Source organism: Aulostomus chinensis, chromosome 6, assembly GCF_037954235.1.
Source record: "Aulostomus chinensis isolate RoL2024-O1b breed Wild chromosome 6, RoL_Achi_v1.0, whole genome shotgun sequence".
Classification (NCBI taxonomy): domain Eukaryota; kingdom Metazoa; phylum Chordata; class Actinopteri; order Syngnathiformes; family Aulostomidae; genus Aulostomus; species Aulostomus chinensis.
In genome coordinates, this window is record NC_141325.1 from 17,486,963 (window position 1) to 17,505,735 (window position 18,773).

General features: G+C 40.2%; 1 protein-coding gene across 2 annotated transcripts in view; it reads right to left on the reverse strand.

The window, feature by feature from the left end:
* Positions 1-298: 298 nt before the first annotated feature.
* adamts3 (ADAM metallopeptidase with thrombospondin type 1 motif, 3) overlaps positions 299-18,773 on the reverse strand; it is a 148,423-nt gene continuing 129,948 nt past the window's right edge. For both annotated transcript variants that reach the window (XM_086206881.1, XM_086206880.1), the window contains 6 exons: positions 16,222-16,385; positions 12,511-12,667; positions 11,664-11,796; positions 8,944-9,151; positions 5,938-6,055; positions 299-3,372 (listed from right to left, as the gene is read on the reverse strand). In XM_086206881.1, coding sequence (XP_086063007.1) covers positions 2,888-3,372; positions 5,938-6,055; positions 8,944-9,151; positions 11,664-11,796; positions 12,511-12,667; positions 16,222-16,385 — 1,265 coding nt within the window. In that variant the 3' untranslated portion in view covers positions 299-2,887. The remainder of the gene's footprint in view (positions 3,373-5,937; positions 6,056-8,943; positions 9,152-11,663; positions 11,797-12,510; positions 12,668-16,221; positions 16,386-18,773) is intronic.

Below are 18,773 nucleotides of genomic sequence, written 5' to 3' on the forward strand. Positions count from 1 at the left end.
ATTAGCAGTGTTGAACAGCTTTTAGCACACTCAAAGAGCATCAAGTAATAGCAGAGAAACCAAGCTAGTGAAGAGAATCTACCAACCAAACCGAAGCCCAATGATTAATTTATTGGTTCATGACTGAAACATGATCCGATGGGATGCTGTTGTTAATGTTTGCCTTCTGGGCATTTACAGTATATAAAACATGTATTTATGAAAGTTTTGTTGTATCTTGTCGACTGCGTTTCCATTGTTAAGTTTTTTTAGTCCTGTACACCCCCCCCCCCCCTAAAATATTTAAGCGCCCGCTATGTACCCCATCTGGTGCCACAAGTGATTAGGCTGGCACCGCTAACATAAATACGCTAACTCTGTCAGACATGGTAATAGAAGCCCCAAAGCGGATGGTTTGGACAGTTGGGACTCTGTCTTCAGCGAATGCGCAGCGTCAACTTCTGCTTCCATAGGCGTTAGACATTGTTTTAACCATATTTATAAAATGTAGCCAATATATCGGGAGCTGAAGAGCCATGTCTTTTCCCACACGGGAGGAAATGGTTTTAATCCTACTGTGTGTACGCGCCCAAAGGATCTGTTCGTTACCAGCTCTGCCTCTCTGGGTCAGAACAAATCAGAGGGTGGAAAAATATAAAACACTTGTTTAAATTTGATGGGGGATTGTGAAAACAGACTACAGAATTATAGGGGATATCCCCTGATTTAATTCTTGTACCCTTGGGGATACACCTCCCCAGTTTTGGACTCATAGATTAAGCCAGTGTTTTACACAAACATGGGTGATCCAACCTTCCCCTACTTCGCTGAGTGTGTATGCAACTAATACCATGATAACCATTTGATAAGAGAATTGCTACATCAAGAGTGTGTTTCTGTGAGTTAGTTTTGGAGTCAGTCCGCCCGTTAGTGGTCAAAATCACTTAACGAAACTTTAGTGCGCAACATTATAATTCACAACAGAAATTCAGAAGTGTAGATCTAGCACCAGGAGTGTTCCAGTTCTTTCATGGTCGCCTCACACTTCCTATGTTTGCCTGTTTAAGATGAAAGAGCTTATTGTGTATCGAAGATAAAAAATTAGATGACAAATATGTTCCCTACTTTACTCTGACAACCTCGACTTTTATGTTGTGTCAAAAAAGGCCAGAGGTTAGCACCATTTATGTTTTCTCATTAAGAAAACGGTAACAGCTGTAATGTACCGATGAGTATAATATGCTTTTGTAAAAGAAATAGTTAAACTTGCCGGGAAATGTGCTTCTCAAGACAAGAAGTCAGCATGGCTCCGTCCAAAAGCAAATTTAAGTATATTTTTTGTGAAGTTAAAGTAACATGTCAGCCCAAAAGTGTATTCTGTCATTTTCCAAGTAGATGTCTTAAGTTAATGAGGACCTTTTCCTTCCTGCATCTCTTCTCGGTGACACCGTCATGTAGAAAGAGCCAGCCACATCATTAACATAAAGATAACAGCAACTGATGGGTGACAACTGCAAAACTGGTCCAAAAATATGTCTACCATCTCTTAAGTGCATCATCTGGTAACAAAGAAGTAATGCAGGAGGAAAAAAAATGTCTGTGAGTGCAAGACATCTACTTTTGAGTCTTTGACGGACAAAAGCTAACTGCGACTGGAGCTTCAGCCTGCTACAGTAGCTACATGTCTTATGCAAGATGTCAAACTATTCCTTCGATGTATTCTACAATCTTGTAAACTGTCCAAGATAATTTTGCACTTTCATTTTGAGTGTGTATTCATAGTAATACAAGTAATGACAACACGATGGAAAGTGTAATATTGAGAGAAACCTCTGCTTTTCTAGCTGAAAAAAAGGGTATTATAATACTGAAATTTCATGTACAGCATTTACAGGAACCTTTATAAATACCCATTAATAAACAGGAAATGGAGGATATAAAAAAAAAATCTTTACAACTAGAACCATTTTGCTAATACGTCTGGTCACTTTCCCTAAGTCCAGTATGCAACGATTTCACAAGTACCGGGACAACATCCTATAGATTAGGCTTCATACTTATTGAGAAGAATACTGAAAGAAAATCCAAGCAATTTTCAACTGTAACGAAGATGATTATCTATTTTAGATCCACTATTGAAAATAAAATCTCCGGTTCAAAGAATCTGACATGATGTGTCCATAGTTTGTGTATGCATTATTTAATGCATTATATAAGGGGCTTTTTTAAAGAACAGCTAAATGTCAAACATGACTATTTTTGGACAAATGTCATGCACTATATCTGCATCGAATTCCTCATGCATTTCATAAATTGAATCAGCTGTAATGACTGCACCTGTTGACATTTTCCCTCTCTTGTTTATGGAGCATTTGCCAGCGGAAACCAGTGAACTGCTTCATTACACTATAAAACCACCAGGAAAGAAAAAGCAGACAATAACTCAGCTGTCACGCTGAAGACTCTTATGGTCATAGTTTTAGTCTGGAAGTTAAGACGCGACTATTTCTTTCTAAAAATCTACTGAGATGTTACGTTTTACAGTGAATACTTGGCAAAAGATCTAGAATGCAAATCAGTCATTTGGTTTGTTTGGCTGCCTGTAGCAACCAAAGCTACGTTTTCATTTCCTTTTTATCAGCTGAAATTTCTCTTTGGATCCCTTTGATATGAAGTTATTGCAACATTTTGTCTTTCAATTAAAAAGTATGAAAGCAAAGTGATCATGTGTCTGATGTTTAAGAAAGTCAATGTCAGGGCTAAAAGAGCAATTGTAAAAACAAAGTGAACCAGCACTTTTCTTTCTTTCAGTTTCTCTCTCTGTGGTGTTTTTTTGGCATGAGAAGACTCAGATTGAAGCTGGATATCTACTGTACATTTAGAGTCCTGGAGAGGAAGGGCGTCGCTTTCATCTCTCTACTTCGGAGTACCCTGTAGGCCACCGGCTATCTGTGAAGCTGCTCGACCTTTGAACCTCAGTCGGATCTTCCAGGGGAGATGGTGTAATGATGGGCAGCTTCTTGCTGATGAGACCGATGTGCCGTGGAACTCGCCGTGGTGCTGTTGTGATCTTTGTTGGGATTTTCTTGAGCGGGGCAGGGGTTGGGATGTGTTTCGCAGTACTGCCCGATGTGGTGGATCCTTTGCTTGAGCCTTGTTTACCATTACGAGTGTTGTTGGCTGCTACAGAGGCAGTTAATGTCTCCAGCAGCTGAGAGGCTGATCCAAAGCGGACGTGCTCTTCGGTGTCAGCTGCCTCTGAGAATACCAACAGAGCTCCACTGCGCTTGCTGCAGGATTCACAGCAGAGTTTGTTGTAGCCTGGGATAGAGCAGTAGCGTGCTAAGACCTCCATTTGGCAGAAGATGGATTTGTCTTTATTGCACAGCTCATCTGAAAGTCAAAGTACACACAATGTGAGCTCAGTAACTGTCCTAATTAAAGATGATTAGAGGAAAGAGATCAGAAAGAATGGGTGGATAAAACAGTGTCACAGATCTCTGAGCTGTTTACACTGGAATGTAGCTAAGGCTCTCTGCAGCTGCTAACATAGCTACATATGATCTTGGATAACAAAGGAGTTAATAAATTTTTGGAAAATATTCAGTTAAACCAACATTATGACTCCCAAAAGAACTACTTCGGGAAACCTGGTATGCAAAAGTAAATCACACGTACACACACACACACACACACACACACACACATAGATTTTGTTTTCTCACTAAGTTACAAAGTGGGGAGAGCTGCTGGTGCCAGAAGTACAGTATGTTACTAAGATACTTCAGAACATACAGAACACTGATTCTCTTTGTCTTCTTTCAGTAACTGTACTGAAAATAAGAACAATGAGGCACTTGTAGTGAATTTATCATGACAGAACTGTACTGTATGTTTACTGAAATATCCCAATAAGTGAGGGATTGATGAATTTGATATGATTTAGTCATTACAGAATTCCATGTTGATTGTGAAGCGAACAGGAACTCTTTCCAGTAATACTGGTGCTTTCTCCTACCCTAAAAAACAAGTGATATTCCTAGGAATGAGCGAGTGCACCGATATGAGTGTCTGCTCGATACTGCATTTTCTGTATCTGTATTAAAAGTGTGCAGGGCTAAAATTGGAATTGGTTTGGTGCAGTAGTGGGTGAAGCATAGCCCAAAGTTGGTATTTGAGCATGCATATACAATAAATGGACGAGAGTTTTTCATTCAACACAAGAATTTGAATAGATTTTTTTTAATTGAAATTAAGCATGATTAACTTTTTGAAACATTTTTTAAGGGGGATGGGTATTCTGTCTCAACACAGTCAAACACCAGTAACACCATGTTAATGTTATTTGATGTGTGTGTTTGTATGTGCGTGCGCACGTGTGTGTGTGTGCGTGTAACAGAATTCTATACATTTGGTAAAATTACATAAAATGATTAAATAAATAGGAAAATTTACATCCTATACTACTCTCTTTTAGTAGAAGTTTTAAATTCACTCTCTGTTCAGTACAACCCAAGGTGAAGAGCAACTAACCTCCCCCATTGAAGAACCAAACACACATATACACACACACACACACACACACACACACACACACATACAAACCTGGGTATTCTACTCATCCTTGGTATTTACAGCTTGATCACAGCTTAGTCCTGCTGGCTTCAAATATGCACTTGGCATTTCACTTTTATTGGAAACTTTCAAATTGCAGGGCGGCATGGCTCAGAGGTAGAGCGGCCAATGACAGCTGGGATAGGCGACAGCCCACTGTCTGACACTATCAACAGAAATGACTGTTTTTTTTGTGTTGTGGGAAAGACCACGAAGAATGTATGTATATAATTTAAGGACCACTTTTTTTTTTTTTCACTTTAAGGACACATTTTTTCAGCTCATTTACAGCCAGCATCCACTGCAAATAGTAAAAAAGAAATATTACTCCAAAAATAACATTCTATATCCGGAACAGAACAGAATAGAAGAACATAGCATAATTGTACTTTTTTATAATTAAGTTGGATCGCCCCTGCAGCATGAACAATTCCCCTCGCTGGATCAATCAAGTCTGCCTGATTCTGAATATAGCCTAACGTTGTTTTCTAAACAAAAGTATGTTCGTACAACTGCTCATATTTCCAAGGGAGGTTAGTTTGCTAACCTATCATTTTTCCTCATTGATTGGGCATGATTGTTTCCTACATTTAAAAGGTTTCTGAACAGTTTTGTGCCACTTCCCATTTTCTCTCTTGCTATGATCTAAATCCTAACCTCTGGATGCCTGGCTGTTTGTCTCTCACATCCTTGAACCATAGAGGCCAAATGATGAACTTGAAGACATAATAATGCAGTCGCGATGTTTCACTGAGACAAATAACAGCTCTATGCAAGTTTCAAGGGTCTGTCAATTGATTTTCATTCCATTCAGAAATGAATAAGCCAATAGCTTTCGTGGGTGGTATGGTTCCGACTCAGACTGGCTGTCTAGCGACCAAAGGGTCGCTGGTTCAGTTCTCACTTCCCCAATTGACCATGTCAAACTGTCCTTGAGCAAGATACTGAATTCATACGTAATTGCTCCTGATGAATAGGGTGGCATCCTGCGTGGCAGCCTCCACCATCAGTGTGTGTGAGTGTGCGCGTGTGTGCATGTGTGTGTGTGTGTGTCTGAATGGGTGAATGGGATGACACTGTAAAGTGATTTGAGTGCTGCTAAGGTAGAAAGGCACTTTATAAAAATGAGTCTGTGCTTGCAAAAAATAGTCAAATTTGGGAGGCAGAAGAGAGAAGGAAATTTTTAGTGGCTATGATTTTTATGGATAGATCTTGATAGTATAGCAAATGTCTAAACTAGGGATGGCAAGCCTTGGTCCGCACTGAGTCTCCTCTCTTTAATAAGTGCCTGTGAGCACTTTCCTTCAGTCTTTAAGAGAGGATATAGCACATTATTTAACTAACCATGACAGGGTCCTGGTTTGCACTGTCTCACAGTTTCAGGTTTTTCTCCGTTGCATTGATCTCCAATCCGGCATGTGACCAATCGCCTTTCCATCCCCTCACCGCAGGTCACAGAACACTGCAGAAGAGTGAACATGAAGCCTCATTAATAAGCAGGAAACGTGCACCATTTTGGGAGGAGCAGAGCTGACTTGAGTGCAGGTAGCGGTCACAAGTACAACTCTGAATGTCAGAACAAGAGAGGGATAACAAGCCGAGCTGAAGTTCAAACTCCACCTAGAAACAAAATGTCTCACAACACAATTGACCGGGAAAAAATATCAGCACAGACTTTCTTTTCATCACCCTTTTAATTGACCTTCTCTCTTAGAATACACATTGAAATCTACAGGGACTACGGTCTTTAATTTTTCTTCATTTTTCTAAAATGTAACTGAGTGCTTTTTTTCCCCACAAGTTTATAAAGTACATAAAGAGTATTGGATCCTATGCTTCAGTATTTGTTCCAAGATTTTCAGCAAATGTTCTGCAAAGTTAAATACAACTCAGGTACTAATGGGCACTTTTGTGTATTGATTCAAAGAGTTTTTTTGTTTTTAAAAAAAAATAATGTTAGCAAACGTTTACTTTCCATTTGGATCTGAATGTGCTTTATACTTTAAGTGACTAAAAGTTGCTGGTCATGCCTTTTGGAGAAATACACACATCCTGTCTGCAAAAGCTTTGCACAAGGAGAGAAAGTCATAACTGGATGATGTGATGTTCTACAACTAAAGAAAAAAAATTAACTTTGGCTCAAACCCAAACATTTTTGCAAGTATGAACTCAATCTGGGTAATCATTTTAAGATATTATTGATAAATGTTAGACATGAAATTAACAGAAAAAAGCCTAACACTGAGGATCCAAAAACGGAGTGTAAATAATGGACATAAGAACTTCATCCTACATGACAGCTCAAACAGTATCTGAAACCTTTGCCGAAGGTGTAATTGAAACATTACAGCCAAAGCAGCTCTGCCCACAACTTGTCAGCTCTGGGGGCGGGGCTGCTTTGACTATACAGTATATGGTTTACATTTACATGTGATTTACATAATCACAGTCAAGCTATAGTTGTTACTCCTTCAGTCCATTCAACTGGACTAATTTGGTTTTACCAGTATGCAAGAACCAGGGAGAATCAATTTATTGACTGACTAGTTGCGGTAGTGTATTGCAGTTGGTTACAGTCAGATTTTCTTTGGGTAATGGCTTGTGTCACAAACAAAAACAGAGAGCCAAAAAATGCCATCTTTCTCTATATGAGCCAGAGCTTCATGATAACTTTATTGATTCTTCTTTGACTCACCCGTCAGCCCTCCAACAATTTGGTATCATCCTACAGACAAACCTCTTTTCGGCAAATGTATAAATTTAGCAATCAGAAAAAAGACTATTAAAAAAGTAACACTGTGTACATTTCTCCTTGTCCATCCTAAATTACATCGCTTTCACCCTAGTACCCACTATGATGATGCATCCTTGACTGATGTGCACTGTTAAACGTCCTGGTTGAATACCATGGGACCTGAGGCAATTGCACGGCATGCCAAGGCCAATTGGGAGACTGACTAAAGCATATAAATGGCTGAGTAAATCGATCCAGCTTCCACTGAATAATCTTGGCACGGTCGTCCGAGGTAATACAAGTTGAGCCTGACGAACCTGTTTACAGGTCCAGCTTGAGTCACTGAACACTATATATCAACTTTCTTTTGGGCCAAGAGTTGAAACATCAACAAAGCAAAAGCGTTTGTTGGAACACATGGAGAACCTTTAAGTATTTTTTTTTTATTAAGATGCAATATTAGGTGACTTAATATGGTGGGTTTTGGAACCTTTAATAAAATAATAGTCTGAACTAGGAGTTTTCAAAGTCTGAGATAGAGGGCCTTCCCTCAGACTTATTTTGGAATAAAGTACCCACCCCCTCTACCTCTCCAAACACAATCTATAGTTTTGTTTATGAATGCTGATGTGGGATCATTATTATATTAGACAGTATGATTTAGCTAAGTTACCCACTGTGTGCTGGGTCATTTATTAGATTGTGACTCTTGAAAGAAGGAGAAACATTAAATTTCCCCCTAAAATACAGTATCTCTTCCATGTATCTTAAACCAAGTCACATACTTTTAGGCTGTTCTACATTCCATCCTTTTAATAACTAATATCCTTTCACCGCCATTGATCGAATCGACCCTAAAAACTGTCTGGAGGCCCCTGGGGCAGCCCGCGATTTATGATGTAAGCCTGTATTTTAAACTATTCCCATTTTAATTAATATTGCTTTTTTGTAAACACAAATTAACTGACCCAAGGCTTAATCAGAGACATAAATAGCAACTAATGAACAAATAATCAAGTAGGACTTTTGAACTGTGTAAAGCTTATGATATTAGGAACAGGAACAGGATGGTCACGGATCATGGCCTCACACATTTTGGGTTGAGATGACTGCATATAAATGATCCAGGAGCAGGTGATCTTTCACTCAGTCGGACCTGCATTGACCTGCTCTAGAGCTCTTGCTGACAACTTTCACCGAAGGAAAATGCCAGGGAGACAATTAGACTTGTGCTGGTATGCTTTAAAAGTTGAGAGAAGCTGCATTGTGAAAGTTCTCAACAACTGTTATTAAACTGGTTGTTACGGAGTTTCTCAAGTTTAGATATTTCAATGATGATGCGAAGTTCTGTGATTAATCCAAGTTAAAAACACCTGAAACAATGATAAGAAGACATGATTCGGAATAGATTTATGATCATTCTACATTCCAACATGTAGATTCTATCAGAAAATCTGAAGCTAGTATAGAAAATGGATGGATGGATATTTTCATGTTTTATTTCTATACATGATCTTGTCATGTTCGTAAATCCCAGTCATACAATGCACTTTATAGCTGCTGCTCTATAAATGGAAATTTGCTTGGAAGTGTGCAAGATGAGGTGGATACTGAACCTCTGACCAGGCTCCGGTCCTCCACTGAGCAGGACAAGGGACTCTGTTGCAGGGCCTCCTGCTCTCTGGCTTCTCTCCACTGCAGTATTTGCTGTGAATGGAGCGGTTGGTTGCATCGTGGAGGAACTGAACACAGCGCACAGTTCGGATCTGAAAGCCCAGGCTGCCGCAGGTTTTGGTACAATGCTCCCAGTCCTCTGAGATCCATCTGGATAAATCAATGTGAGGAGATTATGAGGATACACTGACTGAGTCATGACAGTAATTTATTTCCTCACAGAAACCCTCAGTTAAGTAACAAGTATGAATGAATGAATGAATGAATGTTTTATTTTCGTGTCTGGACATTGGCATGACCCATCCCACTTGGGGTTATACAGACACATTAAATCTAACCAAAAAGTAAGTACACATTCCAGAAAATGAGAAAAGTATGCGCAGTTTCATATATATATGGTATGTATAAAAGTATATGTGGTGTGTGTGTGGGTTTGTGTGTGTGTGTGTATATATATATATATATATGTGTGTGTGTGTGTGTGTGTGTATATATATATATATATATATATATGTGTGTGTGTGTGTGTGGGTTTGTGTGTGTGTGTGTGTGTGTGTGTGGATATCTCCTCACTTCCTCGGGGGAAGTTCCTCCAGTGACCATATCAAAGTATCATTGAGCAATATACTGAGCCCCTAATTAGTCCTGATGGCCCTGCGACAGACTGACGAGCTGTCCAGGGTGAACCCCACTGATCTTTCCTTAATTCCATTTAAAGAGATGAACTCACTCAGGTTCCTAGAGAGCTGAGTGAAGTGTCGATCCCAGCAGCTTTAGATCTTTCTGCTTTCTCGTTTCTTTGCTTTGGAGCTAAAGAGAACAGCTGGTGGGTGAATGTTAACTTGTGGTGTGAGGTCTGAAGCATGTTGCGCTGCATCACTGCATTGAATTCAGCTTATAACCTCAAAACGCTGCCTCAAGCAGCTTTGAGATTTACATTGGTAGTGTTGACGGTGCTTCTCTGCAGTATTTCACAGACAACTAACCTGGCATAACCCCTGCTGACATTTTGCTTTAACCGAAACTGATGTGATGTCACAATGTCTTGTCTCTAACCCAGCAGACATCCTTTTTAAATCAATTCATAGAATTTAAAATGGATTGCCATGATTGATTTCTCATGACACAAGCCATTGCTCTCCTCATGAGACATACTGAAAGGATTTATTGATAAAAAGCAGACCAGTCCAGAAACTTGGCACAAGCCATTCACAGCCACACGCAGCATAAAGTCATCCTGCTGGAAGTGATTTATTGCTCAGCCTCTGAAGGTTTGAGTTTATCCGGGGGCTAAATTAAGCGGTTAAACACAAATGAAGTCACAGGTATCGCTTCAGTGCATGCTAGGGCTCAGATGCAGTGCAGCCGAAGGGAATAGTTGCTGTAATCTGTTGTAAAGATGATGAGATGTTTTGACTCTCCCAGCCACAGCAGAAATGTGAATTTTCAAACTGCACTGAAAACTAAATTAATAAATCTGTTGCAATTGGGTTACTTCTCATCGTTGATTCATTTTTGCTAATACCTGTGGATTAATCCCTCATCCTCTTCCATCTATTTCTATTACTGGCTTTGCTGGGAAATTTAAAGTTTTACACAAAGAGGAATTACTGAGTATTTCCACATTAAAGTTAAATTAGAGCAGAAATGTGTGAAGTGGCAACGGGCATCGTCAACAGAAACAAACAAAGCCCAGTACAAATGAAAGTAGAGGTGGTAAACTTTTGAAATGTTGAAATGGTTACATCACACATTTAAGGAGAATCTCTGAGGACGCCCATCTCTCTAATTGCAAACATACTCACACTCGGGTCCGAAGGATTAGAAAATAAAATCCCATAAAACACTATGGGACTTTTAAAGATTATTGTGTCAGACGAGGAGCTGCAAATATGTAAGAAAAACAACAACAACATGTAAATGAAGCGGAGACTGCTGCGGACCAATGAGTCTGGATATGAAAAAAAAAAACTGTTATGGAAGATGAGGTCATCACAGGCTCTCCAACAAGTACACGTGATGAGTTTTCATTGTCCATCTGTCATCAGTAGCTCTGTGTACAAGCTAACGCTGTGGTTCGCTTAGACTGACGCAATCATCCAGATTTTAAACATTCATGTCATCACACACATTCGAAATGACCGTGAATCTGTGAACGGTTGGGGAGGTGTAAGACTGGCTCTGTAAGCTCAAACTACCAGATCCAGACAGCTGGCTACCCTCCACTATGAGCCAATTATTAATTTGTAAAATACATTATTAATGTGGTTAGTTTAAGCATTCAAGGATTAAAAACAAAACAACAAAAATGCAACCAATTACACAACTTTTCTTCCAAAACTTGAGAAGAACTTGGAAGTATAAATGCCAAAACACTGTGTTAACGGGTCACGTATAATGATGCATCTGTAATAAAAGCCAAGGGAAGCAGGCTGTATACCTTCTGCTTCAGGAGTAATGAGCCATATTTTTTTTAAGTGAAGTGCTCATTTTCACCCAAGTGCCACTTGTCTACAAAAGCCACTGCTATAAATTAAAATCAGCCTGAGAGACAACCATTTTACATTTGAACTTCAGAGAAAAAACTAATTCCAAGTATGACTCTAATTAGCACTAAATCTCCTCTGTACTGGAGGGGAAAGTTGGAGAAGTTTGTACTCACTGAGGTTGTGTGCAGTCTTGAAGGTTACACATTCTGCGGATTGGTTTCGGTTTCTTGCTGACGTCACAATAACCTCGGTGGACCATCTTGGTGTCCCCCTTCTTTCGACAACCGTATTTTGTGTACTGAAACCCTAGGCAACAAATGAAGGTTTTTTTGAAACATCAAGACACCACCAAGACAGGCCGCTGTGCTGTATTAGTTTTCCCCTTATTTTGCCTCAAAAGGGTATCACAAAAGGTCGTAATATCAATTATATATCTTTTGCATTTGCTGAAAAGCATGAATTAAAGTACAAATAAAAAGTTGTTTTTATTTTTTTCAATGCTTTAATATAAAGCATTCTATTAAGAGAGAAAATACCATGATAATGTGTTGAAAGAAGTCTTACCTACTCTTTTTTTTAACTTCCATTTGATACTACAATGTAGTTTTTATGAGACCATTTAAATGCTATCATGGCTCACTCTCAGATCTAATAGATAAAAGCCTGGTCGTGTCAGCTTGAAAGAACTGCCATGAGGTGTTAACAATTTGGAGTCCAAGGGGCTAGACTTGCCCTGAAGAGGGAATTATACAGTTGCTCACCTGTTTGATAAACTGTGATGAGCTAAAGAAGCAATGAACTGAGAAATCAAAAATGTTAGGCTTTACAAATGAGCTAAGAGTGGATAAAAATGTATGAATACAGGAGGGAATGTGATTAAACTGTATCTTGTATGCTGCATGAAAACAGGAGTAAAAGGACTTGCATCTTTGTTTGTACAATTCAGCTAACATATTAGTTCAAAATGAAAGAATTTACTCCCCTCTTTTTTTTTAAATGTCATGTAAATTCATTCATTACCTCCAGCACACGGCTTGGAACACGGAGACCAGCTCTTCAGCGCCCACTCATACGTGTCCTCCTGGAGGACGTTGTTATTGTTGACCGGCACTGAATCTTCATGGATGATGTACTTGTACATTAGAGTAGATCGTGTGTCATTGTCTTTTGGTATAATCTGCAAACGTCAGAAACAGAAAGATCACATTCATAGCATCGAAGTGTTTACATACAAATGAGCGTAAATATATGTGGAATTTTCATGTCACAACACAAGAGACAGAACTCAAATCTAAGTGAGGACTACTATGATCATACACTGTGAATATTGTGCCTTGAGCTCCCAGAGATTTTTTTTTTTCACCTCTGCATCATTTCTTGACTTGAAAGGCAATATACACTTTTTGGTGAAAGGAACACTTTGAGCAGATAAAGTGAACACTCAATATCTCCCGTCCTTTTAAAAAGTACAAATCAGTGTATCCACCAATATATGTATTTCCTGAAAAACACTGATTTAATGTTAAATTAGCATTTCAATCAATCGCATGTGTCATCGTCATCCTCGGCTTATCTGGTTGGTCTGGGTCACGGGGGCAGCAGCCTCAGCAAGGACCCCCAGACTGTTCTCTCCCCAGCCACGTCTACCAGCTCTTCAGAGGGAATCCCGAGGCGTTCCTGGGCCAGCCGAGAGATATAATCCCTCCAGCGTGTCCTGGGTCGGCCTCGAGGCCTCCTCCCGGTTGGGCCTGCCTGGAAAACCTCCCGAGCAAGACGTCCACGAGGCATCCTCACCAGATCCACCTCAACTGACTACTCTTGACATGGAGGAGCAGCGGCTCTACTCTGAGCCCTCCCGAATGACTGAGGTTCTCACCCTATCTCTAAGGGAGAGCCCAGCCACCCTGGGGAGGAAACTCCTTTCAGCCGCTTGTATCTGCAATTTTGTTCTTTCCGTCATTACCAAAGCTCATGACCATAGGTGAGGTTTGGAATGTAGATTGACCGGTAAATCGAGAGCCTCGCTTTGTGGCTAAGCTCCCTCTCCACCAAAATGGACTGGTTTAGCACCCAAATCACTGCAGATGTCACATATGTCATTAATCTAAAACTAAAGTCATGAAGTGAGATAAAAACTAATCCTGGTCTGATTTAAAGTGTAGCTTTTATTTCATATATTAGCTTTAAATGGACTATTTTAGCCTAAAAGGTGATTTGTCATGCAAAAAGAATCCTCTACAGCAAAACTTAAAAAATTACTGAATAAAAGCACAAAAAGCTCAGAGGTAGAGTGGCCGTCTAGCAACCGAAGGGTCGCTGGTTCAATCCTCACTTCCCTGGTGACCATGATTAAGTACCCTTGAGAAAGATACTGAGCCCCGAATTGTTCCTGATGGCCCTGCAACGGACTGGCGACGTGTCCAGGGAGAACCAACCTCTTGCCCAATGTCAGCTGGGATAGGCTCCACCCCCACCCACCCCCAACAGATACCATGAAAAGACTAATCTTTATTAATCATTAAAGAAAAGAAAACAGATTTTTTTGCACCAATGAGCATTTTAACTGTGGTAGAGGTGATGTGAAATGTACACAAAGGCTTCACAAAAAGGTTTAATCAAATATTAAAAAGGTCAAACATTCCCCCACATATCAAAAGCTGGGGAAAGGCAGAAAATATAGATATGTATTGTATAAATGTCAATTCTATCTGGAGGTAAGAATTGAATGTCAAATGCACAATTTCAAGCGAGTGTTCATTTGTTTAACCTGTCACTTCTGCTGGGTGTTCCAAACACTTATCATGTCTAGGCTTGATGGGCTATCAACAAAAGTGAGGGTAGAAGCCTTTAATCTTGCTGTAAGTTTAGGCACAGACCTGCCTTTACATCCTCCAATAACTCAAGTGGAACAATTACCTTTTTATGGAACATGGGTGAAAATGAGTGACATCGGGGCGTTTCTTCTATTCGAAAACCTGCAGCAGGTCATTTGATGCATTGCTCTGTAGTGGGTTTCATTAACGCAGTAAAGAACTCAGGTATCAGCAGGAGAAATTCCCATTTCCATATAGGTTGCTGCTCAACTACTGTCAAGCTGCATATCACCCCAGTCCTGTCTACAACTTTTGGATGTGGATGAAAATCGTTTTCCTAAACTTTCACAAGACTGACTCCCGCCAGAGAACTCTGTTTTGCATGAACATGGTTCGAAAATTTCACTCAGTCACTTGATATGCTTGACATTCAGTTTAGGCTCTCAAGTATCTGAAGTCCAATATATAAAATCCCTAATAGCATGCATGATTTATTTAAGTGTTTGAAATATTCTTAATTTATATAACTATATTTTTCTTGAGGAGGAATATTTGTAAAGAAATATGGTTATTCAGTCTCAGAACTCATCATCTATGAAAAGCCTTGGGGGCCCTTCATCATAAACAACAAATATACGGACTAAAATGTCCTCTTCCATTTACTGTTTATAGTTTGCAGACAGGTTAGAAACTTGAGATGTGAAATACTAACTTGAGAGATAATGTCAATGAATAGATTACTGACTTGACTAAAGAGGTTGCAGTCGGTTGTATTTGTCTGTCAGTAGGATACACAAAAACTACAAGGCTGATTTTCACCAGACAAAAAAAAAAGAAGCTTTTTTTTTTTTATTTGGTTTGGGTGGGGTCTTGAGTCCAAGAGCTAAACTTAACTGCTCATTGAAATATCCTGCCACCTTATCACAGTGGAGGAGTTAACATTTCCCAATGATCGGAACTAAGTTGTGAGGGGCTTTTACACCCCTGGTAGGGTCATTCAAGATGAACAGGTCCTAGGGAAGGGACCAGGCAAAGAGTAGCTCAAAAGACTCAATGAAGAAGTACAACTTGGATACAAGTTTTCCTTCGCTGGGTCACTGGGGCCCCCCTCAGGAGCCTGGCCTGTTGGCAGGGCTCAGCTGGGAGCGCTTGGTGGCCAGGCCTGCCTGAAGAGGCAATGTGGGTTCGGGTGTTATGTGGGATGGCAGCCAAAAGCGGAGACCTTGGCGGTCCAATCCTCGGCTGCAGAAGCTGGTTCTGGGTACACGGAATGTCACCTCTCTAGTGGGGAATGAGGCTGAGCTGATGCGCGAAGTTGGGGAGTTCCATAGGAACAAAGACAACCCCTTGTCATGATGAAGTGATCGTTTCACAACGTAACAGATAGCAGAAACAAGCATCACAACTTATCCTTTGCGGTGATGATTGTTGTTTCTCTACGCAAAAAAACATTCTCACGTAATCCGTTACAGCTGAATAAACTGAATAAACTGGATTACAGTGTCTCCAGAACCAGGGTGATGGTGTATCTCTACATAGTAGACTCCGTCTCCTGCACAAGATTGCAGTTTTTATCATTCTGAATAACTGCAGGATTGCGAATCTATTTAATGACATGCTTAGATACATTTGAGGGGGATTTTTCAGCCTTGGTAGTCTCAGATGACTATTTTTTTAAACATTTTACATACGAATGCAGATCGAATGAAAAGCTAAACAGTTGCTAGAGACTGCAAATTGATTGTACATTTGGATTTCAACCAAAGTGCCTAAAATTAAGCTGACAGATTCTGCATTCATATGCATGATTTATAAAGATTAAAAAACACTGACCTGTTTCACTTAGACAGCAGTCTTTGTGAAATGGTTTTCAAAGTAAAAATCAGATTCATTTTATGATAGAGAAGGACATTATTACCAGAACCACCACAGGGTCATGCAGAGGTCCGTCAGTGTGCAGAGTCTCCACGTCGTCTTCGATGATGTAGTGCCACTCCACGCCCAAGTCAATGAAGCTTTTTGACTTCACTTCTTCTCCTTTCCCGTTGAGAATGTAATGGCCTGTTGCCTGGTTCTTGATTGCTGTAATCATTCATTCATCATGAACAAAACAAATTCACAATATAATTTGCAAAAGCAATCAATTATTTGTAGAGAAAAAGACATTTATCGCTCTTGAAGCGGTTACTCACGAAAAGCAGTACAAATGACAGCAGTTGAAAATCATCAAACTGTTAAAAAGCTGACATGAAAGAGGGGATCAACGTTTGATGGACTTCATCTCAAATTCGCAACAAAAAAGTGAAAAAACAAGATGTTGCTGATGCGTCATTTATCATGATGGAATTCTGTAACACTCAAGTCTACATTATGAAACAAATCTTTCATGAAGCAAGAAGTCAAAAGAGTAGGGGATAAGCCAACCTGCCTCTGAGCCTTTGGTATAGGAGAATTGCACCAGACTTTCAAACATATTCATTCACAAGGTAATGATTTAATTGTGATCTAAAGCCTTGGATACATTAGGTGATTTTCATAATCCAAACAGATTAATAAAGGACTGGGAGTAAACACTAAAAGACTGTCTTCGGTACATTTTTTTTTTGAATGTCTGTACACTGGAGATCATACACTACATGACTTCATTTCAACTGCCAAGATAAGTTAACACACCACTCTTAAGAAAACACTTGAGAAGAACCAACAACAACAACAACAAAACCAACAAGGAAGCGTAAGAGCACCCGCTTGTTCACTGCTAAAAAAAAATAAAGGGAACTTATGATCATCACAGTGTAACACCAAGTCAGTCACAATTCCAGTATGTCAACCTGTCCAGTTAGGATGCCATAATGGTTGTGAACCAGTTTCACCTGCTGTTTTTCCAATGGGACAGACAACAAGTGGGAAGAAGAAGCAATAAGCAAGACATCTATTGAGAAATGGTTGTCAGGTGGTGGCCACAGACCATTTCCCTTTTCTTAACCCTTCTGGCTAACCCTTGGCTGGTTTTGAAGTTGTTCAGATAGTGCAGCTCCTCATGGATGACACATTCATACATGCTATGGCCAGAAGCTTTGCTGTGTTTCCTAGCACAGTGTCAAGACTGTGGAGGAGATAACAAGGCAACAAGAGACAGGCGATGTGGGAGGGCAACACCCCAGCAGCAGGACAGCTTTCTGCTCCTTTGTGGAAGCCAGACTGCCAGAGCCCTACAAAATGAACTCCAGCAGGCCACTCATGTGCATGTTTCTGCCTGATTTGTCAGAAACAGACTCCATGAGGGAGGCATGAGGGCCCAATGTCAATAAGTGGAGCCTGTTATACAGCCATACTGCCAGTTGGTATTTGCCAGAACACCAGCATTTGCAGATTCGCCACTGGTAACCTGTTCTCATCACAGATGTGAGCATGTTCACACTGCACACATGAGATGGATGTCAGAGAGCAAGGAGACATTGAGGAGAACCTTTTTCTGCTTGTAACATTCTCCAGAATGACCTATTTGGCAGTGGGCCATTGATGATCTGGGGCAGAATAGCCTCCCCAAAGACCTCCACGTGCTAGCCAGAGGTACCCTGAATGCTATTAGGTACCGGGATGAGATCCTCAGATCCATTGTCAGACCATATGCTGGTGCAGTGGACCCTGGGTTCCCTCCAGCTGCCTGGCAATGCTTGCCCTCATGCAGCTGGAGTGTGTCTGCAGTTCCTGGATGATGAGGGTATTGATGCTATTGACTGGCTCGCCCATTCCAAAAACCCAAATCCAATCAGGCACCTCTCAGATATCATGTAGCACAGACTGTCCAGGAGATGACTGATCATCTGATCCAGGTCTGGGAGGAAGTCTCCTGGGAGACCGTCTACTGTCTGATCAGGAGTATGCCCAGATGTTGCAGGGAGTGCACTCAGGCATTTGGAGGCCATACACACCACTGAGCCACATTATGAGCTGTCTTGAGGAAATTCACTGTCTGTGATCTTATTTTTCCACTTTGATTTTGAAGAAATTCTAAAAAAAATTCTAAATCCAGTCCTTAATAATATTAATCATTTTGGTTTCCATTTCCATTGTAATTTTTTCAATCAATAAAGATATTTAACTGAAATATTTCACTCATCCTGATCTGGGATGTGTGATTTAAGTGTTCCCTTTACTTTTTTGAGTGGTTACACTCAAGTAACAGAGAAAAAGAATGTCGTTGGCTGGAGTAAAGGAGGAGTATACGTGGGGAGTACTGCACAGACTGCAGAGGGATCTGAAGGTGAGTGAATTGAACACCCTTTGCTAACGTTACACACAGATGCACTGCAGATATGTTGGCAGAGACATAACTAGGAATGGGTATTTCTATTGATTTCCTGAAACAATTATTTTCTGATTCACAAGGTCCTGATTCAATACAATTTCAGTTCATTCAGAGATGTTTCAGTTTCAGTACCGATCTGGTCTGCTGTGATTACCACC